Here is a 27,010-nt window from a genome sequence, read left to right as displayed (position 1 = left end):
GGTGTCTCAGGCTATTCTCTGAAGGTAGTACCAATCTTCCTTCCATTCTTTCTTCCACACCAGTTTTAACATTTCACCCATTTTCAACTGCTTGGTGTAATATTACACTGGAGGCACATAGAGGTCTGCCATATAATTGGACAGTTAAGGGTTTCAATGGACTTGAGGCTGGATGGCCTTTAAACCCTTCTCCCTAGTTTTATGGGGACCAACTATGAGATGGGCAGGAAGATGGTCGGCTACCTATTTTACTTCTGCCAAAAACAAACCAAGTGAGGAAACTGTAATCCTGGTTTTTTAATACTGTGAACTTTGTATGTAGATAAAACATATTTATTAAATTGATGATTATTTTTCAGCATGCAACTTGTCTGACTGAGAGTTTCGCAAAGATTGATGTGAATTTAAGTAATATAGTAATATTGGATGAGGAAGCCAAAAACAGTCTTCATGATTTTGGTGAAACTGGCATTGACACAGTTGATTTCACTGCCTACTTCATTGAGGTAATACTTTATTGTTTTGAATTTTCTAGGTAATGATGATATTCCAGTTGCAAAATGCCATGTGATTTGAATTGTGTACACTGTAAATCAAATCGCTTAATTATGTTTTCTTAAAATGATAAACAACTCCATCTCGCTTCATGTCATTGGTATGATTATTCAAATTAAATATAATTGAAGCTAATGGTGCCATTCATTTTCTTAGATTATGATGTTTAAACAGTTTTTATTATGTCAGAATTTTCAAGTTTAGTTAGGTATTCATCCTGAAAATCAAGATTTAAATGATTAATCGAAGGAATCTGTGTGTTAAAAATGAAAGTTTTTTTCTTTGCCTCCTGTGAAATAGTTCCTCATACACAATGTAATTCTTCTCTTTTGTATGCATTTTGTATAGTTTTGCATTATTTAATTTAATGCAGTCCAACCACCCAGATTCTGTATTTTTCTGATTTTGATCTTATACATTTGCCATCCCTTGGCCATATCCTTGGTGTTGCTTATTTTATTGCACAGGTCCCAAGCTCTGTTCCTTCCAGTCATTTTGCTCTTTGACCAACTTCTCAGTTACCCTTTCCCAATTTCTTTGCCTTTTGATTGGCATTTATTTTCCCTTGCAATTTTATAGAGTGACTTAGGTCAGTTTCCTTCATTCAAAATATCTTGTAACCAATATTTTCTTTCATTGGTTTCTTCTAAATCTTAATTTGATAGAATTCAAATCTGGAGGACTGTGAAATTTAGGTAGATACATAGAAAATAAATCTAACATATTTACGTTTATCACTTAAAAAATGAGGTTTTGACTATAATTAAAAACAAAATGCTCTTCCAGAAATGCTAATTCAACTGCTTTTCTCTGTCTTTGCAAACTACTTCCTCATTTCTGACTTTCCTCCATCAAAACTTTCCTCATCTTTTCAAGTGTTCCATGTTTGAATCTCTCAAAATGTGTCCTTGGTTTGTCGCATCAGAAAGATAGCCAGTCCTTTAACTGGCAGATAGAGGTGTCTATCAAAGTAAACATAGTGCATTATGCCTTTTCATGATGCTCAGCCTCTTTGCAGCCTTCAACATGATAAAACATACCTCTGACGACTAGCACTGGCTTAGTTCCAATTTTATCTATCTATTTAAAAACAATGCACACAGTAGATTTGCTTTCCTTCCTTTGCTGGCCCCCCAGAGATTTATCCTTGAGCCCTTTTTCTTCCTTCCATGAAGCCCTATGTTAGCTAGATTTGTTACCAGGGAGCCATCTTCTACAGATATAACACCATATAAACTGGTTCTTTGACCAAGTTTTCAGTTCACGTATTCACGTCTACTGTTTGGTTGGTTGTTGGTTTCTTTCTGATTGCACCTCTGTGAAGTGGTTTGAGGGAAATGTTTTCTGCATGGATGTCATTGTCAATCACTCGTTAATGAGTATGATTGTCCATCTAGGAAATTTTATGTCACTAGACATGGATTCTGAGGATCCTTATGCAGCTGATGAGTCTGATCCTATAACTGTAACTCCAACCAGACATTTGGCAGGCATTTCCCAGCTTTGGCCTTGAGTTCACTGGTACCCATTTTGTACCTCCTCCTGCTGACAGGTGTTCTCAATGAATTGTGTCCCTTCATACCCAAGGTTCCTCCAAGTTAATTTCTTCTGAATTAGGATCTCCCATGTGTTGATATCTATGTTGCATTTCTTGAGGGAAGAATTCAGGAAGTCTTTGAAACGTTTCTTTTGTCTTCCTTTGGGTATCTTTCTTGAGCTTGGCAAATAAGATTTGCTTTCAGTTTCTTTCTCAAGCATCCTAAGCATGCAGCCGGCCCAGCAGAGTTGGTTTTGGATGATCATGGCCTCAATACTGGTGCTATTGGCTTCTTTGAGGATGCTGACGTTAATACGCCTGTCCTCCCAGCTCAAGCGGAGGACCCATCTTAAGCAGTATTGATGGAACTTCCCAAGAGCCTTGAGGTGGCATCTATATGTAATCCAAGTTTTGGAGCCATATAGAAAAGCTGGAAGGATAACTGCCTTATACAAAGGCCTCTTGATTTAAGCACAGATCCCACAGTATCATTAGGCATCCAACAGAGGTGCTTGTAGATTGGATGTCGTGTTGAATTGCTGTATTGATGACAGCCTTAGATGAGTGGAGGCTCCCCAGATAGTGAAAATGTTCCATTTTTGGGACGATTTCTCTATTGATCTTAATAGAAGGATGGACTGGAACTTCCCTTGGAAGCGTTGGTAAAGGACTTGAGTCTTCTTGAGATTGGCTGAGACCAATTCTTTGGTATGTTTTCTCAAAGGCGTTAAATGAAACTTGAAGATTCTGTTCCCAGAATGGAGCTGACATTGTCGTCTGCATGCTGAAGCTCCACAAGTGGCATCTTCTTCTTGGATTTTAACGAATTGAAGTTGAAAAGGTTTTCATCCATCCTTTAGAAAGTATCCATAAGACGATGATAAGAAATAGGAACAGGAGTAAGCCATTCAACCGCTCTTCCTTGCTATGCCATTCAATATGACTATGGCTGATCGAACATTCCTCATGTCCACTTTCCTGCGTTTTCCCAATAATCTTTCAGTTCTCATACTGATGAAGAATCTATCCAGCCTTAAATATATACAAGGACTTAGCCCCACAGCTCTGCATAGCAAGAAGTTCCAAACATTTTCAACTCTGAGAGAACAAATTCCTCCTCATCTCAGTCTTAAATTGGTACCCCCTTAATCTGAGACTATGTAGTTTTGTCCTAGACCCTCCCATGAGGGGAAACACCCTTTCAGCATTTACCTGTCAAGCTCCTGTGTGTTTCAATGAGATCACCTCTCATTCTTCTAATCTTCATTGAGTAGAGTCCCAACCTATTTAGCCTTTGCTGATAAGACAATCTCTTCATATTAAGGATTATCTGAGTGAAAAAAAAAATGCTGGAAAACTCAGCAAGTCTAGCAGCATATGTAGAGAGAAAACAGAGTTAACACTTCGGGTCCAGTGATCCTTCTTCAGAATTCATCCTTGTGAACCTTCTCTGAACTGCCTCCAATGAAATGATATCATTTCTTAAATAAGTCCAAAACTGCTCACAACACTCTAGATATAGCCTCACCATCATTTTGTACAGTTTCAATAAGATTTCCCTATTGTTATACTCCAACCCCTTTGAAATAAGGTCCAATATTCCATTAGCCTTCTTGATTATCTGCTGCCAACCTGTGTACTAATTTTCTGTTTTATGCACAAGTACCCTAAGTCCCTTTGTGTTGCATGTTTCTGCATTTTTCTTCATTAAATATTCTGTTCACCTTTTCAAATTGAACAACTTCACATTTTTCCACATTATACTCCATTTGCTAATTTCTTTGGCCACTTAATTAGCCTATTAATATTTTTCTGTAACTTGTTTGTATCCTTCTCACAACCTGCTTTTCCACCTATTTTTGTGTCATCTGTAAATTTGGCCACAGTAAATTCACTTCCTTCTTCCAAGTCATTAATGTATATTATAAAATAGTTGTGGTCCTAACACTGATCCCTATAGAACCCCATTGGCTGCTCCAAAAGTATCCGCATTCTCAGTGATAGAGGAGCCCAGCACATGAGTGCAAAAGATAAGGCTGATGCATTCACAACAATCTTCAGTCGGAAATTTAGAGTGGATGATCTATATCGGGCTCCTCCAGTGGTCCCCAGCATCATAGATACCAGGCACCAATCAATTTGATTCGCTCAACAGGATATCAAGACAGGGCTGGAGGCTCTGGATCCTGCAAAGGCAATGGGCCCTGATAACATTCTGGCAATAGTACTGAAGATGTGTGCTCCAGAACCTGCAGCTCCCCTAGCCAAGCTAATCAAGTACAGTTATAATGCTGGCATCTACCTGACAATGTTGGAAAATTGTCCAGGTATGTCCTGTACACAAAAAGCAGGACAAGTCCAACCAGGTCAATTACCTCCCAATCTGTCTACTCTCCATCATCAATAAAGTGATGGAAGGTATCATCAACAGTGCTATCAAGCAGCACCTGCTCAGCAACAACCTGCTCAGTGATGCCCAGTTTGGGTTTTTCCAAAGTCACTCAGCTCCTGATCTCATTACGGCCTTGGTTCAAACATGGACAAAAGAGCTGAATTCCAGAGGTGAGGTGAGAGTGACACCCTTGACATCAAGGCCGCGTTTAACTGAGTATGGCATCAAGAAGCCCTGGCAGAACTGATATCAATGGGTATCAGGGGGCAAACACTCTGCTGGTTAGAGTCATACCTGGCACAAAGGAGGATGGTTGTGGTTGTGACAGGCCAGTCATCGCAGGTCCAGGACATCGCTGCAGGAGTCCCTAGGCCCAACAATCTTCAGCTGCTTCGTCAATTACCTTCCCTCTGATATAAGGTCAGAAGTGGGGATGTTCACCAATGATTGCACAGTGTTGAGCACCATTCACGACTCCTCAGATACTGAAGCAGCCCGTGCTCAAAAGCAACAAGATCTGGACAATATTCAGACTTGGGCCAACAAGTGGCAAGTAACATTTGTGCCACATATTTGCCAAACAATGACCATCACCAATGAGAGACACTCTTAAGTACCACCCCTTGACATTCACCGGTATTACCATTACTGAATCCTCCACTATCAACATCCTTGGAGTTATCATTGACTAGAAATTCAACTGAACTCACCACATAAACACAGTGGCCACAACAGCAGGTCAGAGACTAGGGATACTGCGCAAGTATCTCAACTCTTGACACCCCAATATCTATCCAGCATGTACAAGGCACAAGTCAGGAGTGTGATGGAATACTCCCCACTTGCCTGGTTGGGTGCAGCTCCAACAACACTCAAGAAGTTTGACACCATCCAGAACAAAGCAACCCGCTTGATTGGCACCACATCTACAAACATTCAATCCCTCCATTACCGGTGATCAGTAGCAGCAGTGTGTATTATCCACAAGATGCACTGCAGAAATTCATCAAAGATCCTTAGTCAGCACTTTCCAAATCCACGACCACTTCTATCTAGAAGGACAAGGGCAGCAGATACTTGGGAACACCCCACCTGCAAGTTCCCCTCCAAGCCACTCACCACTCTGACTTGGAAATATATCTCTGTTACTTCACAGTCATTGGGTCAAATTCCTGGAATTCCTTCCCTACCAGCGTTGTGGGTCAACCCACAGCAAGTGGACTGCAGCGATTCAAGAAGGCAGCTCACCACCACCTTCTCAAGGGCAAATAGGGATGGACTATCAATGCTGGCCAGTCAGCGATGCTCAAGTCCCACAAATGAATTTTTAAAAATAACCAATTCCCTATCTATGCTGATATCCTACCTCCAACACCATGGGCACTTCCCAATTGACTGCGTCAAAATCCTGGATTAGATTGCCATATAGAGTGGTTTGGTTTGTTCCTGACATTTCCCTTGGAGTTGATGAGCAGTGAAAATCAAATCAACAATTCCACAGTTTGGTTTGAATCCACACTGGCTTCAAGGAAGAATTTCTGCAGAGACTGGGAGATGATACCTAGCCAGGGATTCAAATGATGATATTCATAGCAATAGAGAGTAGGGCGATTCCACAGTAGTTTCCATTGTCCACTTTGTCTCCATTTTTGAAGATGGTGGTGAGGACTGCATTCCTGAGACTAGCAGGAATTTCTTCTTTGTCTCAGATTTTCAAGAACAGTTGATGGAGATAATGAGTAATCTCTCTACTCATCCAAGTTTGAAAATATCTGCTGGAACCCCATGCATTCCTATAGTTTTTCCATTCTTTATGGATCCAATGGTGGCTTCAACTTCTGCCATCTTTGATGGGGAGTTGGGGAATTGCCTCAAACATGTCCTCACCTATGATTATATCACAGCTTAGAAGTATTTTGAAGTGTTCTCTCCATCAAAAGCTGATTTTTTTTTTCTGTCCTCAAAAGGGTTCCATCCTTACTCTACAGTACTTTGAAGCAAAGAGGCGGTTTAGACTGTTTGGTGCCTCAGTAGCACTGAAGAAACCCTGGTGTCATGCTTGTCAGCAAAGAGTTCCAGCTATTAGATTTCCCAGTCCACTTCTTTGTAACTCCAACTTTGCTGTTTGACGAGTTCTCCTTTTTACCTCACTGGTGATGATTTGCCAGCACAGAAAACTTTCCTCTTCTTGTTGATGAGGTCTTGGATGATGTGACCAGAATGGTTCATGTTTCTTGATGATGTAGCCAATGGCTTCTTCATAGCATGAGGTGATGGCTATATTCAGACATTTCCATATTTCTTCCACTACATTAAAATGAACTCTTTGAATGTATTGGTGAAGACATCGCTGGAAGTTTGCTAGTCTACTTGACTCTTGAAGCCCTCAATAATGAGCATTTTTCTGGACAAGTTCTTTGTCTTCAGCTGCTTTTGGTGGTATAGATGGACATTGAGGAGTGGGTCAGCCAGTGGTCTGTCCAGCAGTTGGCTGCACTGGTTTGTAATGAGAACATTTGTTTGGTTTTGGGATCGAATGATGATGTAATTAATCATGAACCAGTGCTTTGATCATGGATGCCTCCAAGAGATCTTGAACTTGTCTTTTAGGTGGAACAATGTGTTGGCAATGACTAGCTGGTGTTCAGCACATTTTCTGAACAGGAGAATCCCATTGGATTTGCAATTCTTGAGTTTTTTTCTTTGGTTCTTTTCCAAGGTTGCATCCTATCCAATCCTGGTGGAAGTCTCCAAGAGGGATAATTTTAGCTCATAGGGGTGTGTCTTGAATGGTGCCTAGAGTGGACTAGAAGCCTTCTTTGGACTCATCTATGGCATCAACGACTGGGGCATAGGCACATAGGACCGTTGCCTGCTGGTTCTTGGCAAGTTGTACATGGAGAGTCCTGAGATGATTACTGATGCTAACTGGGAGCTTCAAGAGATGGTTGATGAGTTCATTCTTGATGTTGAATCCAATTCCATGTGTCCTGGGTTGATCCTTCGGTTTTACTCTCTAGGAGAAGGTGTAATCACCACCTTTTTCCCTTAGCAGCCTGCTCTTCGAATCTCCGCCAGGGCAACAATATCACTGTTGGATGACACAGTGGCTCAGTAGTTAGCATTGCTGCCTCACAGCGCCAGGGACCCAGGATCAATTCCAGCCTCTGGCAACTGTCTATGTGGAGTTTGCACGTTCTCCCTGTATCTGTGTGGATTTCATCTGGATGCTCCAGTTTCCTCCTACAATCCAAAGATGTGCAGGTTGGGTGATTTGGAGATGCCGGTGTTGGACTGGGGTGTACAAAGTTAAAAATCACACAACACCAGGTTATAGTCCAACAGGTTTAATTGGAAGCACACTAGCTTTCGGAGCGATGCTCCATCAGGTGATAGTGGAGGGCTCAAACGTAACACAAAATTTATAGCAAAAATTTACAGTGTGATGTAACTGAAATTATACATTGAAAAATTGATTGTCTGTTAAGCCTTTCATCTGTTAGAATACCATGATAGTTTCACTTCTTTCATGTGTAAACACAAAACCTTTTTGTTAAAAAGTTGCATTCTCGGGTTAGCTGTTAACAATGGTGATAGCTAGACAATATGTTGAAGGTGTTGGCCCCCTGTGTTCTCTGTCTATACCATGATGCTTAGATTGATTCTAATATAAAAAGTGAGATAATGGAGTTTTACATGAATTCATGTAGTTTTTGAGCTCAGAGTTCTACATGAATGTATGCAGTTTTTGAGCAAAGTACAATGTAACCCTACAAGTATTTGTAATAAATAGTCCTTCTTCTTTAATACAGAAACCAGGTCCATATGTTTTATCAATCTATATCTAAGGTATATCAGGGCATTTTGTGTACTTTTTTAGCCTTGAATTTGTGATGACTCAGGGAACATTGGAGCATAATATCCAGTGCGCAACCATAGTGAGTCATAACAGTCAAATAAAAACAAAATACTGCAGATGGTTGAAATTTGAACCAAATACAGATAATGTTGGAGAAACTCAGCAAGGTTAGCAACTTCTGTGGAAATTAACAGTTAATGTTTTGAGTCTGATATGACTCTCATTCTGAAGAACTTGTTGAGTTTCTTCAGCATTCTCTGTGTTTGAAATGTAATAGTACTTATGACCTAAGCTGGATAGTGGAACTGAATTCTAGAGTGAGTTATCGATCATTCATGTGAAAAAAACATGTGAAATCCAAGAAAATAATTTTACATACCTCTGTAGAGTATCTGTCCATTAAGCAGACATTGTTGCTTTTGTGCAAAGGTACACTTTAGCACTGTCTAATAAGCTCACTTCAATGTTTATTTCTCTTAATTTTTCAGCTCAAGAAAAGTGTGGTTAAGGCAGACCTTCGCACATTTGCAAATGATCTAGAGGCAAAAGCGAATTCATTGGTATGTTTTGATTTTGGAAGCTGGATACAATTTGAGTTAGACAGTGGGGAAAGAGAAAGGTACTCAAATAGAGTTGTATTTACTTACCTTTTCATATGAAAACAGATACATTTTCAGATTCCTGTGAGTTATTTATTTGATACTATTACTGATAACTAAAAATAAATTAATGGCCGTGCAATTAACATATTTTTTAGTCTGTATGCCAATTGCTACCATCTTTACTCATTTAAATTTTTGTAATTTGTATGAGCAAATTTTTTATGTAAATATTTTTTCTTTTGATAGTGGTGGAAATTACATTTTATGAAATAGGCAACTTATTCTGGATTACTGTGGTGCAGTACCAGGAACTATTAAATTGTAATTGTGTTTTTTTGAAGATCACAAGCTAAGCTTACTTTCTTTATTGCAGCAGAGACTTGTGGATTCTAAAAGTTAATATTATCCTACAAAGGAAATGTAATCCTGATTAATGTGACTGCATTGTGCTTTCTATAAGGTTCTTTCCGTGTCAATTCCCAGTGGTGACATGATTACGTAAGGTTTTACAAATTGTCTGTTGGATTACAAAGTAATTATCTGTTGAGAAAAACTCTTTATCACTAACATTAAGAAATATCTCTAGCGTGGTTTCCCTTATTAAAGTCAACTTTCCACTCCTTTGTTTCCTCTTGAAAGTGGCAAGTAGGGATGGATGGGCACCTGTTGCTCTTCCGATATCTTAAGTGAGTATTCGTCTGGACAAGCTTTGCAGTTCAGTTAGCACTCTCTGATACTTGGCACCTGAGTCCATTTAAGTGCTGGGGTAGCAGCAAAAAGTTAGAACCATGAATGTTTTTTCTTGAAATTCACCACTGATTTAAGCATAGTGATGGCAAGTTGTGAACCATTAGTGGTACCCAACCTACAATTAGTTAACTTACTGCAAACTGGTGATTGAATCTTTTTCTACTCTGTGTACACCTGGAAATTTGGTTTCATGGCTTGGTCTGTGCTCCTTTATGAGAGAAATCTAACAATTACAATGAACACTAACCTACTTTTCATTGCTTTCTACTATTCTATAGATATTTGTATGCAAATACAAATTCACAAAATACTAAGAATGATAAATATTTGGGCCAGAAAGAACACCTTGGCTCTGGATACACTTGGTTTCACAGGTCAACTCCGACACATATGAAACATATAAAACAGAAAGTGATGCTCAGCAGGTCTAGAATTGTCATCAGAACCGAATATTGGTCACTGAACTCAAAGCTAACTTTGTTTTCTCTCCACAGTTGCTGCCAGACCTGCTGAGTTTCTCCAGCAATTTGTTTGTGTGTATTTCAAATCTCCAGCATCCACAGCAATTTGTTTTATTTTATCTACAGATATGAAGTTGTTTACTCAAAAAGTTATATTTGGCATAACATTTTTATAATTCATCTTTTTATCCTTAATAAGTTTAAAAATCCTTTAGGACATTAATATATAAAATAACAATCTGAAAATTTTGAAATAAATTACCATAGATTCAGAGTTTCTTGGTGCATCTATATCTATGCTGAATATACTGTTTACAGTTTTGCTTGCATGAACATGCCAGTCTCAACTTGATGTAAAGTTTCTTCCTGCCTTAACACTAAACGCTAAGTTTTTACCCTATTTTTAGCCCTGTCTAACCTCATCTTGAACATGAGACTTATCTCTTGCACCCTCAAATTTATTCTTAGCAAACTGCTGACTTCTTGACTTTATTTCATGGTGCCCATGTGAGCTGCTATTAATGGGTCCCTCTCTTTTAAAATTGTCACTGCCACTCCTGCTCTCACTAAACAAATCCTCTGTCCTTGCAATTTGCTATCCCACCTCCAGACCCACTTTCTTCCCAAGCCTTGAATATGTTGTTGCCTACCAAATTCTGCCCATCAGCCCCAGGACTTTGTTTGAATCTCCGATCAAGTATCTGCTCCATTGTAGCACCAAAATGTCTCTTCTAAAAGTCACAAGTTACATCCTCTGTAGCAACAAAAGTTTCTTATCCCTCCCTATCCTTCTTAACCTGTCTGATGCTTCATTTTACTCAGGTGTCATTCTACTGTTGTCCAGTTAGGTGGAACTGCTCTCATCTGTTCCATTCTTATGTAGTTAATCATTGACAGAGAATTGCCATCAATGAATTTTCTTCCCATTTCTGTGGTATCCCCCGAGGATCCTATCCTTGGTGCCCTCCAACTTCATGTCTACATGCTACCTTCAATGAGATGATCTGAAAAACATCAGTATAAAAATTTATTTTCAATCAATCTACTCAAATATGTTATGACACAACTCTCCAGGACAGACCTTCAAGATCTTGAATAAACAGCTTTACCTCATTAAGCATCCTTTTTGTCTCTAAATTGCCAGACTTTCTCTGGCATCTTGTACTGGATAAGGAATTGAAGTTTCCACTGCAAACTCTATTCCCTCATCACTGATTCCAGCTCTCTTCCTGACAGCCACCAAAGGCTGAACCAAACTATTCATGACCTTATGTCAAATTTAATAGTGAGCTGAGCGGGCTTTGAACCCCATACCCTTAACATCGCTGATTTCACATTGGCTTATCTGTATTGCTGCTGATTCTCCACAGTGCTACCCACACTCTAACATAAGTATAGTCCTGTCTACCATCAATCTTGTGCTCACTAACCCACACTCACTGTTCTTATAGTTCTCAGCCTCATTTTAAGAACTTTCCATGGCACTTTATATTTCTGTAATCTACTCCAACCCTGCAATTTTCCATGATTTCTGCATTCATCTAATTTCTGCCTTCTGAGCATCCCTAACTTTAATTGCTCCACCACTAATTGTTGTGCTTTCAGTTGCATAGATGCTGAGCACTGTATTTCTCTCCCTGAATCTTTCTGTTTCTCTACTTCACTTTGCTCCGATAAAACATTCTTTACAACCTACATGCTTGACTAAATTAATGTTACCTGCTGTAATAACCCCTTATGTGGTCTGGGTGTTGTACTTTGCTTTATAATGCTGCTGTGAAACATTCTGGAATGTCTTATTCCATTAAAGATTGTAAATAAATACAATATTATATGAAGTATGGGTAGTTACCTAACAATTCATTGATAAAACTTGATGTGCATTGATGCCCTTTCATTTAGCATCAATGAACAAATGTCAATAGCTTCAGAGAAAATTTAAAATCCAAATGTGCAGTTTTTTAAAAAGTAAAATAATCTGGAATGACATACCTGAAAGGGTGGTAAGGCAGTTTCAGTGCTATGTTTTCTAACAGGATTTGGTTATATTTGGAAAGAAAATGACTACAAGACTATGGGGAGTAATCATTTAATTCAAACCAGTGACAAATAGTCATAGAGATTTACAGAACGGAAGCAGACCTTTCCGTCCAACTCGTCCATGCTGACCAGATATCCTACATAAATCTAGTCCCATTTGCCAGCATTTGGCCCGTATCCCTTCCTATTCATACATCCACCCAGATGCCTTGTAAACATTGTCATTGTACCAGCCTCCACCACTTTCTCTGGCAGCTCATTCCACACATGCACCACCCTCTTTGTGAAAATGCTGCCCCTTAGATCCCTTTTATGTCCTTCCCCTCTCACCTTAAACCTATGCCCTCTACTTTTGGACTCCCCCCACCCCAGGGAAAAGACCTTGCTCATTTATCCATGTGCCTTTATAAACCTCTATAATGTCACTCCTCATCTTCCAACACTCCAGGGAAGATAGCCCAGCCTATTGCTCCAGCCCTCCGACCCTGACAACATCCTTTTAAATCTTTTCTGAACCCTTCCAAGTTTCACAACATCCTTCCCTTAGAAGGGAGACCAGAATTACATGCAGTACTCCAAAAGTGGCCGAGCCAATGTCCTGTTCAGCTGCAACATGACCTCCCAACTCCTAGACTGGATGCACTGATCAATAAAGGCAAGCGTACCAAACACCACCTTCACTATCCTATCTACCTGGGACTCCACTTTCAAGGAACTATGAACCTGCACTCCAAGGTCTCTTCGTTCAGCAGCACTTCCCACAATCTTACCATTAAATGTATAAGTCCTGCCCTGATTTGCCTTTCCAAAATGCAACACTTCACATTTATCTAAATTAAACTCCATTTGCCACTTCTTGGCCCATTGGTCCATCTGATCAAGATACTATTGTACTCTGAGGTAACCTTCTTCACTCTCCACTACACCTTCAATTTTAGTGTCACCTGCAAACTTATTAACCGTCCCTCCTATGTTCACATCTAAATCATTTATGTAAATGACGAAAGGTAGTGGACCCAGCACTGATTCTTGGGGCACACCACTGATCACAGGCCTCCAGTCTGAAAAACAAGCCTCCACCACCACTTGCTACCTTCTATCTTTGAGCTAGTTCTGTATCCAACTAACAAGTTCTCCCTCTATTCGGTGTGATCTAACCTTCCTAACCAGTCTGCCTTGAGGAGCCTGGTCAAAGGCCTTACTGAAGCCCCTCCAGATCACATCCACTATTCTGCTCTCATCAATTCTCTTTGTTACTTCTTAAAAACGTTCAGTCAAGTTAGTGAGACACGACTTCCCACACACAAAGCCAAGTCGACTATCCTGAATCAGTCTTTGCCTTTCTAAATACATATAGATCCTGTCTGTCAGGATTCCCTCCAACAACTTTCCCACCACTGATGTCAGGCTCACCAGTCTATATTTCCCTGGTTTTTACCTCATTGATTTTAAACAATGACTGCAGATGCTGGAAAGCAAATACTGGATTAGTGGTGCAAGGATGCCTGCCTTGAAGAAATTTTCCTCCTCTCTCTACAAGAATCTCAGGGAGTCCCTCTCCCACTGCAACTCCCAGGTCATTTCCACCCTCTCCTCCTTCACCTATCACCTTCATCTCCTCCCCCACTCACCCATTGTACTCTATGCTACTCTCTCCCCACCCCCACCCTCCTCTAGCTTATCTCTCCATGCTTCAGGCTCACTGCCTTTATTCCTGATGAAGGGCTATTGCCCGAAATGTCGATTTCGCTGCTCGTTGGATGCTGCCTGAACTGCTGTGCTCTTCCAGCACCACTAATCCAGTATCCGAAACTGAATGCCTCTACCAATAAAAGCTAACACACCCGATACCTTCTTAACAACCTTATCGACCTAGGTGGCAACTTTCAGGGATCTATGTACATGGACCCGAGATATCTCTGCTCATTGCACTACCAAGAATCTTACCATTAACCAAGTACTCTTTTTATTTCTATTATTCCTTCCAAAGTGAATCATCTCACACTATTCTGCATTAAACTCCATTTGCCACCTCTCAGCCAAGCTCTGCAGTTTATCTATGCCCCTCTGTAACCTACAACATCCTTCAGCACTATCCACAATTCCACTAACCTTAGTGTCATCTGCAAATTTAATAACCCATCCTTCTACACCTTCATCTAGATCAATTTTAAAAATTACAAACAGCAGTGGCCCCAAAACAGATCCTTACAGTACACCACTAGTAATTGAACTCCAGGATGAACATTTCCCATCAACCACCAGCCTCTGTATTCTTTCAGATAGCCAATTTCTGATCCAAACCGCTAAATCACCCTCAATCCCATGCCTCCGTATTTTGTGCAATAGCCTACCGTGGGAATCCTTATCAAAGGCCTTACTAAAATCTATATACACCACATCAACAGCTTTACCCTCCTATACATGCCTGGTCACCATCTCAAGGGACCCAATAAGGTTTGTGAGGCACGACTTACCCTTCACAAAACAGTGTTGACTATCTCTAATGAACTCAATCCTCTCTTGATGATTATAAATCCTATCTGTTATAACCTTTCCAACACTTTACCCACAACTCACTGGTCTATAATTACCAGGGTTGCCTCTACTCCCCTCTTGAACAAAGGGACAACATTTGTTATTCTTCAGTCTTCTGGCACTACTCCTGCAGACAATGACGACATAAAGATCAAAGCAAAAGGCTGTGTAGTCTCCTCCCTGGATTCCCAGAGAATCCTAGGATAAATTCCATTTGGCCCAGGGGACTCATATATTTTCACACTTTCCAGAATTGCTAACACCTCCTTCTTGCGAACATCAATCCCTTCTAGTTTATTAGCCTATATCTCAGTATTCCCCTCGCCAATGTTGTCTTTTTCCAGTGTGAATGCTAACAAAAAAAATTCATTAGCGTTTGCCCTATCTCCTTGGACTCCATGCACAACTTCCCACTACTACCCTTGATTGGCCCTAAACTTTCTTGAATGATTCTTTAATTCCTGATATACCTATAGAAAGCTTTTGCTTTTTCCTTGGTCCTACCTGCCAGTGACTTCATATGTCCTCTCCTGGCTGATCGTCGCTCTCTCTTTAGGTCTTTCCTGGCTAACTTGTAACTCTCAAGTACCCTAACTAAGCCTTCACGTCTTATCCTAACATAAGCCACCTTCTTCCTCCTGAGAAGCGATTCAACTTCTTAAGCCACTGCTCCCTCGCTCGACCACTTCCGCTCTGCCTGACAGGTAAGTACTTATCAAGGACATGCAGTAGCTGTTCCTTGAATAAGCTCCACATTTCAATTGTGCCAATCCCCTGTAGTTTCCTTCTCATCCTATGCATCCCTAATCTTGCCTAATCACATCCTAATTGCATTTCCCCCAGCAATAACTCTTGCCCGATGTTATATACCTATCCCTTTCCATCTCAAGTCAACGTAACTGAATTGTGGTCACTATCACCAAAGTGCTCACCTACCTCCAAATCTAACACCCGGCCAGGTTCATTACCCAGTATGAAATCCAATGTGGCCTTACCCTTTGTTGGCTTGTCTACAGACTGTGTCAGGAAACCATTCTGCACACATTGGACAAAAACTGACCCATCCAAAGTACTCAAACTATAGTATTTCCAGTCAATATTTGGAAAATTAAAGGCCCCCATAACATTCCCCTGTTACTCTCGCTCCTATCCAGAATCATCTTTGCTATCTTTTCCTCTGCATCTCTGGAACTAATTGGATGCTAATTTACAAACTCCCAAGAGGGTGACCTCCTTTACCTTTTCTAACCTCAGTCCATACTATCTCAGTGGACGAGTCCTCAAACATCCTTTCTGCTACTGTAATACTGTCCTTGGCTGACAATGCCACCCCCCGTCACCCCCTCACCACCACCACCACTCTGCCTCATATGCCATCCTCTCTGTTCTTACTGAAACATCCAAATTCCAGAACCTGCAACAACCATTCCTGTCCCTGCTCTATCCATGTCTCTGAAATGGCCACAACATCAAAGTCCCAGGTACCAACCCATGCTGCAAGTTCACTTTAAAGTGCTGTTGTTCTGACCTTTTTTCCCAAAGTTCCAAAACAGTACAACAGCTTATAAAACAGTAATTACTGCTCCTAGCATTCAATGAAATCAGCTCCAACACTGAAAATACTTCCATCAGAGCAGCTCTTACAGCCACAAATTTTTCCCGTCTTCCATCTTGGATTACTCAGAATCCTGCACGAGTTAAATAGTTTTCTTCTGTGCTCTGTGATTCTAGGTTAGATGGAAGGAGAATTGTGCGTTGAAATTTCAGTGATTTTGAGGTTAATAGAATCCTGTCTTTGGAATACTGACTGCTCTTGAATCAATTTCTGGTCATCCAGTTAATATTGTCTTTGTGTCTTATAACCTTTGTAAATTGGTGCATACAGCTGATAAGAACCCATCTGTCCTAAAATAATGAAAAGCTAAAATCAGTAATTTACAGAAAACCATTATTGTAAATGTTTGGCATAACCAGCATATATTTGTAATATCACTCCTAACCCTATCATAACCCCATCATTGCTACATTGGAATGCATTTTTGAGGCAGAAGACTTATTCATATTTAATGTTCCTTCCACTGTTTAACTCTCTCATCATAATATTGAACATTTTCAGCCTGCAGGAGCCCTGGCGAATGCATTAAGAGGCCATGTAAACAATATTCGAGCAATCCACAACCAGCAAGTTATACCACTTGAACAAACTTTGGTAAGAAAAGTACAGAGAAACTTTTTTTATGCAAAAAACCTTTAAGCTTGTGCTTGTGCATCTGTAGTATACTCTGTTTGAGAAAATGAGCATTATTTAACAGAAGTGAAAGTGTTTTGATTTTGCCTGGACAGGTGGTGAGAAAAACCTGCATTAGCTGTTTTGGGGAAGGCCCACCTTATTAATATAGTGCTGCTCAAATGCTGAGATTAGACAGTAAGGACATCTTTGAAATCAAGGACCCCAGCAGCAGATGTCCTGCTCTTTGATGGTCAATTAGAGGTAGCCGCTGAACAGCATTTGATGAAGTTAGGTCTTATTCCATCCCTTCACTGCTTACACTTTTCTCCTCATTTCTAGTTTGGAAACCATCTGTGTTTCATAAAACATTTTAAATCTTTGCATGTTATTTGCTTTCTGCTATGTACTTTAACTAATTTTTACTTCCTGATTTTTTCAAAATGCTAATCAGAAATATGTTGAAGCCCGGGTAAGTTCTTATTCAATGACCCATTAAATATCTCAAAAGTATTTCTTGGAAGGCATTTTTAAATTTGTGTTCATTGTCAGAATGTTAATGAGATTGGAATAATTAAGAACAGAAAACAATCGATGGACTCAAGATACCTGGCACCATTAATCAACTCCACTTCAGCCACCTTCTGCTATATTCCTGAAACCTTTTCTTTCTCCAGAGTCACCTCCTCATGCTACTATCTTCAATGTAATTTTTTTAGTGAATTATTCCATACTTCAATTTTCCTTTTTATTAAAGTGTAGTGTAGACATTTCTCTGAATTTCCTACTTAAAAAGAATCAAGTAACTCGGTTAGTAAAGTATCTTCAGTTGATGTTAAACATCTTGAAACATTGACCTGGATATTCTGATGACCAGATAGACTTCGAAGCTGTGCAGAGTGGAGTGGAATTGGGGGGCAGGGATAATACCCAGATACAGCAGATTCCATTGTGATTGCCCAGGAAGTTGCAGATTCTGATGACCAGTTCCTCTGCATCTGGAATCCTCTGAAGGAATCCATTAAAGGTGGAGAGTTTGGAGGTATTTTTGGTAATAGCTATTCAGGAAAAGTTAGACAATTAATAATCTGGCCTAACTGCTGGGTATCTATTCAGCTGATTTACCCCTTATTACTCACCCAACCCCAAAAACATCCTTCCGACCTCTTGTCCTCCCACATTCCCCCCTCCCTATTGACAATCATCCTGCTACTGACCAGACCCCATCAACCCAACAACCTTTCTCACCCACCAGTCTTATAGCCCTCTGTTAGCTGGCATCAACACTCTTTTCCCGTGCCAAACTTGATGTCCAGGTTTTCTGCTGCTACCAGACACCGGCCTTGACACCCACATCCCCAAGACATTGACCTCCCTAAATGCTCCATTCTATTAACTGCTACCATAATTTCATACTTATCTGATATGATTAGATTAGATTAGATTAGATTACTTACAGTATAGAAACAGGCCCTTCGGCCCAACAAGTCCACACCGACCCGCTGAAGTGCAACCCGGCAAGATCCATTCCCCTACATTCACCCCTTCACCTAACACTATGGGCAATTTAGCGTGGCCAATCCACCTAACCTGCACATTTTTGGATTGTGGGAGGAAACCAGAGCACCCAGAGGAAACCCACGCAGTCATGGGGAGAATGTGCAAACTCCACACACAGAGTTGCCTGAGGCAGGAAATGGACCTGGGTCTCTGGTGCTGTGAGGCAGCAGTGCTAATCGCTGTGCCACCGTACCGTTGCAGAAGCTATCTAAGGGTCTAACCGTGTTTATGGACTTTTAAATGTCAGAACAAGGCCCACTGGCTGCTGCTAAAGGGGCTGTGGTTTAGCTTCCTCTGACTGTCCAACACTATGAGGAATTGTGATTTCATGTATGACCTGCATTTCTGAAGGAGCCAGGATCAGAATTTCCATGTAGAAATGAGCCACTCAGTACGAACAGAAAATAAAATTGGAGCAGAGTAGCAACAGACTGTGATATCTAATTCTTGGAAACCTTGGTCATTTTTAATTGTGATGATGTCTCATTCCTCAAATAGGTTAAATGTTGGTTTAGCTCGGGTTAGAATTGGGTGACTTCCTTCTCTTCTTGAACTTACAAGATAATATTTAACTATGTTTTTGTGAATGCATTTTAAGAATTGTACTCTCTCTGCATGTTTTTCACTGACTTTATCCTAATTGGTAGCAGGTTGATTAGAATCCCATGCTATTATTGTATTGTTGTTTCTCTGCTTTTGTCAACAATTTGTCTATATATTTGCTCTTCTATCTTGCTTTAATTTCAGGTCAATAGTATTGTTCCAGTAGTGTATTACCTGTTTTTGTTCTTTAGTTTGACCCAATGTAATCTCTTTTGATGCCTCTTCTCATATATCATCTCTCTTCATATCTGTGATAGTTTTTTTCACCAGTGTTATTTTATCCCCATCTCTGTTGTCTGATAACTATATCATGGTGATTACTGAGCTCCATTTCCTGTCCTCCTTTAACCTATGTGACAGTAAGAGTAATGGTACCATACATCCAAGTGCCCTTCTATGTCATCAGCTCATCTGCTTCATTCACCCAGCTCCTTACACTGAAGTGTATATAATTAAGCAGCAGACAACTCTGATAGCTATCTAGCAGTACATTGAACTGCCTCCAACTATATTATATAATAGTGTAGTTTAAAACGCTCATTGATCATCTAAACTTGGGAGAAGGGAAAAGTAAACATGTACAGATATCCAGCAGAGGACAGAAACTTTCTTTTCATATTAGCTGTTTTAATTTTTGTGATAATTTCTGATTTAATTAATCTGCTTACTTCAATAGAACACATTGAATGAAAGTATCGGAATACTGCAAAACTCAGCAGCAAGCTTAAAGGTAAATCAATTAACATTTGGTTGTTGAAAATTCCATATATTATTTATTTGAAGTTATACTTTGTTGCTGTCTTATTTTTCTTTCTCTCTTTGGATTTCACTCCATGTTCTGGATTGGACAGATGCTACTTAGGGATACGTGCCTTCAATGCTGCAGGTGTTGCTATTGACTAGCCACATGAAAGCATGGAACTGCAGGCTTTCCCTTGTGGACATGGATCAACTTCCATTTGATTTACTTGTTTTCAATTTTCCACCATGGGCAAGCTTCACTCACTGTTTCATCAAAAATCCATTTTTAGGTCTGTGATATAGTAGTACTGATAATCAGATTTGTCTGTTCCACTGCTCAAGTACAAATCGTTGATATTTCACATTAGACTGCTCAGCCCTTTGAGAAGATTTTAGACCTGATTGGAGAAGAGTGTGACAGTGTAAGGAAGCTGAGATGATTACCAACCCAGTATGCTTCACTGTGCTGCACTGTTCTTTCTGTCCCTCCTTTTGGGAGGAATAGATTTGATGGGGCAAAGAGTCTCCTGTGTATAGTATGATTCTGTGATTCTCTATTTATCCATTGGGAAAGCAGATCTTAGCAGGATTTATACACTTAATGGTAAGGTCCTTGGGAATGTGGCTGAACAAAGAGACCTTGGAGTACAGGGTCATAGCTCCTTGAAAGTGGAGTCACAAGTGGATAGGATAGTGAAGAAGGCGTTTGGTATGCTTTCCTTTATTGGTCAAAGTTTTGAGTGCAGTTGGGAGATCATGTTGTAACTGTACAGGACATTGGTTAGGCCACTTTTGGAATATTGTGTGCAATTCTGGTCTCCTTTCTATCTGAAGGATGTTGTCAAACTTGAAAGAGTTCAGAAAAGATTTATAAGGATGTTGTCAGTGTTGGAGGACTTGAGCTATTGGGAGAGGTTGAATAAGCTAGCGATCTTTCCCCGAAATGTCAGAGGCTGAGGGGTGACCTGATAGAGGTCTATAAAATCATGAGGGGCATAGATAGAATAAATAGACAAAGTCTTTTTCCTGGGCTGGGCGAGTCCAGAACTAGAAGGTTTAGGGTGAGAGAGGAAAGATACAAGACCTAAGGGGCAACTTTTTCACACAGAGGGTGGTACTTGTATGGAATAAGCTGCCAGAGAAAGTGGTGGAGGCTAGTACAATTGCAACATTAAAAAGGCATCTGGATGGGTATATGAATAAGAAGGGTTTGGAGGGATATGGGCCGAGTGCTGGCAGGTGGGACTAGATTGGGTTGGGATATCTGGTCAGCATGGACGAGTTGGACTGAAGGGTCTGTTTCCATGCTGTACATCTCTATGACTCTAAGTAAATTCCTCTCTTGTGCAAGCACTAACAGTATCTATTAAATCTTTGACGAGAGGAGGCCAGCACCAAAAACTTTCAGTTCCACCCCTACCTCCAAGAAGGAATCCATTTAACCCTCCAAGGATGCACTGACAAGGCTTCCCCTTGCACTCTCTACCAGCTCAGAGACTTTCAACTCGGTGGGTATTCTTTCTAGATTGAGGAGCATAGTCATCTGAACAAGTCACTGACACATCTCTGTAACTGGTTGACAAAGAAATACCCCAGGTCTCTGGCACTCAAAGAACTGCTGAAGACCAGGGTACTGAACAGCCCCAAGCAGAAGACAGTTGCATGGTCTCAGCCATTAAATTATTTCATCAAAATGTATGGACGGACACAAGGGTGGCAGCAGGTTTGTCAGCAGCAGTTGATAACTTGATTGAATGATGGAGGTTACTACCAAAGTCAGTAGTATGGTGCAGGTTCTGGCATGCATGCAAATGGCTGCCTGTATGGATAATCTGGCTACCGCATTGAAGACCTAGGACCAGCACATTCAATGTCTGCTGGATGTACACTTGTAACTGCTCTTTATTACAGTCACCATAGATGCTCAGCCTCAGTGGTAAGACGATAGGAGTATGCAAAACTTCTGTACTTGCTCTAGGTGCCCCAATATCTCAGGGAGACAGAGTAATGCTAACATACACTAGCAGGAAGGAAAGCCAACACATGACTGCTAGATGCTTCCTTTCAGAATGTTTCAGAGAGGTACTTGGCCCTCCACCTCCCCCCCCATGTGAGGCCAAGGGCTGCAGAAGTCTGCATTGAGAAGGATGGATCTGCTTCAGGACTGGAGACTCTAAGCCCAATTACTCACTGGGTCTAGCCAGCTATGTCTTCCAGGCCAATAGGGCTAACAAAGGAATAGGCTCCCTCCATCCTAGCTGCAGACATCAGGGCTGCACTTAGACATTTTGGGAGGGAAAGGAAGGAAAAAATCATTTATTGCACATTGAGACATGGATGTTGTATAGTATTGCATCATTGTGTAGTTTCTTGAGAAGATTACAGAGGTCTTGGTGATGATCTTTCAGGAATCATTGGAGTCAGGGTGGGTCCTAAAGGACTGGAAAATGGCTAATGTAATCCCCCTGTTTAAGAAGGGAGGAAGAAGAAGACAGGAAATTATAGGCCTTTCAGCCTGACCTCGGTTGTTGGTAAGATTTTAGAGTCCCTTATTCAGGATGAGATTACAAAACACTTAGAAGTAGTTGGTGAAATATGCTGAGTCAGCATGCCTTCTCAAGGGGAAGTCATCAACAAATCTGTTAGAATTCTTTGAGGAGGTAAGGATCAAGTTAAACAAAGGAGAGCCGGTAAACATCATCTATTTGAAGTTCCAGAAGGTCTTTAACAAGGTACTATATCGTAGGCTTTCTGTGATTTTTTTTAACCTAAATGTGACCTATGAAAATAACTGCATCCAAACACAGTGGCTGGAGCAATGTATCTTTCCTCAGCCAAATTACAAGCTCAACTTCTGAGTGACAGGTGGCCCTTCAAAGGCCAGTTCACAGTTCAATGGAAAGTGTAGGAGCAGCACCAGGGGGTGTCACAAACAAGGTGTCATCCTGGTGAAGTTACAAACAGGACTTTCTTGTGTGCCAAACAGCATAAGTAACAAATGATAGAGTCAAGTGATTCCATAATTAATGGATCATATCCAAGCCTGTAATCCTGCCACATCCAGTCATGAATGGTGGTGGACAATGAAACAATTCATTGGAGAAGAATGTGATACAAACATTCCCATCTTCAGTAAGGGGAAGAGTGCAGTGCATCAGTGCAAAAGATTGCACCAATCTTTACTTGTAAGTGCCAAGTGGATGATCCAACTTGTCTTCCTTTGGAGGTGCTGAGCATCACAGATTTCCGTCTTCAACCAATTCGATTCAATCTGTGTGATATCAAGAAACAGGCAATGTTCCCTCTAAGCTGTGTAACTGCTTTGACGTTCTGCTTATTGCAGTGGTGTGCTGCCATGGCTCACAGCATTAACTTGTGATTCTGTCACACATAGACCGCGGAGGTCTGTGCAGAAGATGAAAATATTATAGAGAACACTACTTGAAGGCACTGGATACTGCAAAGGCTGGGAGCCCAGACAGCATTCAATCAATAGTACTGATGACCTGTGCTCCAGAACTTGCTGCTCCACTAGTCAAGCTGTTCCAATAGAGCTACAACACTGACACCTACCCGACAATGTGAAAAACTGCCCAGTTATGTCTTGTACAGAAGAGGCAATGAGAAATCCAACCCGGCCAATTACATCCCCAACAGTCTACTCTCAATCACCAACAAGGTAATGGGAAGTATAATCAACACTGCTATCAAGCAAAACTTACTTAGCAACAATCTGCTCACTAATGCTCAGTTTGGGGACCGCAAGGGCCATTCAGCTCCAGATCTCTGTACAGCCTTTGTCCAAGCATTGGCAAAAGAGCTGAATTCCAGAGGTAAGGTGACAATGGCTGCCCTTGACATAAAGGCTCTATTTGATCGAGTGTGGCATGAAAGAGCCAATGGTGTCAGTAGGATTCAGGGCAAACTCTTAGCTGGTAAGAGTCATAGTTTGCACATTGGAAGATGGTTGTGTTTTTTGGAGGTCAGTTATCTCCGCTCCAGGAATTCCTCAAGTTCGTTCCGTTGGCCAACCATCTTCAGCTGCTTCATTAATGATCTTTCCCTCATCATAAGGTCAGAAATGGTGATGTTTGCTGACAATTGCACAATGTTCAGCACCATTTGTGCCAACTCAGATTCTGAAACAGTCCATGTTCAAATGCAACAGATCTGGACAATATCCTGGCTTAGGCCAACACAGAGAATCTAATCAATGTCCCTTGACATTTAATGGTATCATCATCACTGAATCCTTCTTTATCAGTTTCCTCAGGTTTACAATTAATGAGAAACTTAATTGGACTCACAAGTACTCTGCCTTCAAGAGTAGGTCAAAACTAGGAATCTGATATTAGTAGCAGTGCACCATTGACAAGATACAACACTGAAATTCATCATGACTCCTCAGATAGCACCTTCCAATCTTACAACCACTACCATCACTACCATCTAGAAGGACAAGGACAGCATCTACAAGGAACACTACCACCAGCAAGCTCCTCTCCAAGCCTCTGATACCATCCTGACATGAAAATCTGTCACCATTCCTTCAGTTCTCTTAGTCAAAATCTTGGAAATCCCCCTTGCTACTTTGGTATGAACACCAAACAAGCTGAACTATTCAAGAAGGCAACTTACCATCACCTTCTCAAGGGCAACTAGGGATGGACAATAAATGCTGGCACAACCAGCAACACCCACATCCCATGAGTGAATTTAAAAATTACATGCACTCGCAGAGTACAGGGTTGAAGTCATTTATAATGATATCATTGTGTATGTGCAGTTCATGCAATGTACAAGAGTATGAGGTGTAAAACTGGTCACAAGCAATCTTAACCATATCATTGGTGCTTGCAGATTGAAGGTAAACATCTGTGTGAAGGCACAGATAATCCCAGAAGATGTTAAAAAATGTCCCTATGGACCACATAGCACAAACCTAATGCAAGACATCATTGGCTTCCCAGGCACATCAATCTGATTCCTTCTCAACACACACAGGTCTAATGCAACAGACTTACACATATAATGATGCCTTTTGCAGGTAACATTGAACCAGGAGGAGAAGAGGGTCAGTTGTCATGCAGTACTTGCAAACTCTAGTTGTATCTTTGTAGCATGAAGGGAAATACTTTCATCAGAATAAGGTCCAATGTCAAAATTTCTTGTGAAATCATTCCATCGTCCCCCTTGTTAGAGTGATCTATGACCCATTCTTTAGAACAGTGTGCAAAGCTGTCATTTGTAAATGATGTGTCTGCTGACTGTTCACATTAGTGAGGACATGTTCTATTTCTGATGTTTCCTATGTGAGTTTATTGCAAATGTAACTAATGGATCCAACCACAGCAAGGGTTATCATTGCTGATGCTGCAGTGCAACATTGGTGCAAAGATTGGAAGAGAAACACCATCAAGCCCAGGCCCATTAACAAGCTCCAGGGAATGGTGAGGCATCTACAACAGAAAAACATGCAGCTACATGTCCCTCCAGTACATGCAGGAGATACAGGAGGGACAGAGTCTATCATCGTTGATACCATTTCCACTGGAGAAGCAAGGTGCAATGTTGCTGCAGACTGAAGATGTTCCAGAAAATTGTAACAGTACTATGCCAACTGCTGGAGCAGGAACTTTGACTTGAATGACCATCCTATTCCAGTGCCTGTCAAGGTGATAACTGTGTTTTACTTGTGTGAGATTGACTGCTTGAAAGGAGCCATGGGAGATCTGTGTGGAATGTCTCAATTGTCCACTAACAAAGGTATCGAATCCTGATGCCATTTGTATTAGCCCATGCCACTTCGTCTTGTTTCTTCATGACAAGTTGAGGGGCAGCAGCCTAGGCATTAGATTTTGGTAACATAGTTGGTTTCTCCCAGGTGTAGGGCACTATATACTGTTCACACTTGGTCCTGGGAGATTTCATAATACAGCTGACTTCATCAATTGGAAAGGGTTCCATACCATCAATGTGCAAGTAATCTCTGATCATTGATTCCATTTCTTAGATGTTTGCACCCAGTATCCTGGGAGCTGCCATGATGCCCATATCCTTGAGAGCTGTCATGTTTGTGCTGTATTTGAGGGGCCAGATGTCTTACAGAGCTGGTTACTATGTTACAAAGACTACCCTCAACAACTTCAATTGATGACTCCTTATACTCCTTGACTGAGTGTGAATACAATGCTGCACATTCTTTGACCAGGACCATGATGGAGCAGATGTTAGAGCTCCTGAGGATGAGATTCCACTTCTTGGATCAGCATATTTAGGCAGAGTGTACCGCACGATTCCAGCAAGCTGTGCTCTACGCAACTAAAGCAAATAAAGAAGGGATGTGATATATGCTGAAGAGCTGGCACAGCAATAGAAGTCATCTGAGGACAACATTGAGAATGATAGAGTGGTGCAGCATCAGACAGCTGAAACCAGACCGTATTAAATTGATATCTGGTTCCAGTAGATAAGAGCTGAGTGCAGTGCTCACTCATTGACTCAAAGATTGTTAGTATTCAACATGTAAGCTATCCACTACAGTTCAAAGAGGCAAATGCAGCTGTTTGTTTGATTTCTGTTCACTTTGATATTGCTGAATCAAAGTGAATGTTTAAAACTAGAATTTTCCCTGTTTTTGATGGTGCCACATTGAACCATGATAAGATAATTGGTCGACACTGGGCATTAAAGAAAGAGTTGCAGTGGTTTAAAGGGTTGGAGGATAGGTATGTGGCTAAGGACAGCCAAGTTATGTGGCTTGGTGCTTAAACAATTATTGGGGTAGGAATGGCAGTTCTGTGTGCAAGGACGTGTCAGTGCTGCCGCCTTGATGATGTGATAATGTTACTTTGTGGCTGCTATGCCACTGCATTGATGGTCAAGAGCAATTCTGGATTGTCAACACTTGCCCAGGTGCATAGTTTGGGGTCAAGGATGGCACCAGTGGCAGTAATCCTGGGATAACTTACAATGATAAGTACTTCTATCAAGGGAAGAGAATCCAGTTAGCATCAGACAAGAGGGATATCATAGTGGTGTCACACCCAGCTACTGAGGTGAGTTTGAGAAGAAAGTTTGAGAAAACTCACACGGCCTTGTGGAAAGAAATCTTCCATAAAAGTCGATTAAAATGATATTTAGCC

General features: G+C 40.9%; 1 protein-coding gene across 13 annotated transcripts in view; it reads left to right on the top strand.

Moving 5' to 3' along the window:
- LOC140463132 (prominin-1-A-like) overlaps window positions 1-27,010 on the top strand; it is a 277,560-nt gene that overhangs the window by 194,122 nt on the left and 56,428 nt on the right. For 9 of the 13 annotated variants that reach the window (XR_011954618.1, XR_011954626.1, XR_011954624.1 and 6 more), the window contains 5 exons: window positions 360-506; window positions 8,832-8,903; window positions 16,851-16,943; window positions 17,416-17,433; window positions 19,801-19,854. Coding sequence is in view for 4 of the 13 variants with exons in the window: in XM_072557201.1 (XP_072413302.1) it covers window positions 360-506; window positions 8,832-8,903; window positions 16,851-16,943; window positions 17,416-17,433; window positions 19,801-19,854 (384 nt within the window). In the remaining 9 variants the exon portion in view is untranslated. The remainder of the gene's footprint in view (window positions 1-359; window positions 507-8,831; window positions 8,904-16,850; window positions 16,944-17,415; window positions 17,434-19,800; window positions 19,855-27,010) is intronic. The other 4 variants (XR_011954684.1, XR_011954683.1, XR_011954643.1 and 1 more) reach the window with 1 other exon arrangement.

This window comes from Chiloscyllium punctatum, chromosome 1 (assembly GCF_047496795.1).
Source record: "Chiloscyllium punctatum isolate Juve2018m chromosome 1, sChiPun1.3, whole genome shotgun sequence".
In the NCBI taxonomy this organism is placed as follows: Eukaryota; Metazoa; Chordata; class Chondrichthyes; order Orectolobiformes; family Hemiscylliidae; genus Chiloscyllium; species Chiloscyllium punctatum.
The sequence above is the reverse complement of the archived record's forward strand: the minus strand, read 5'-3'. Positions and strand labels throughout refer to the sequence as shown.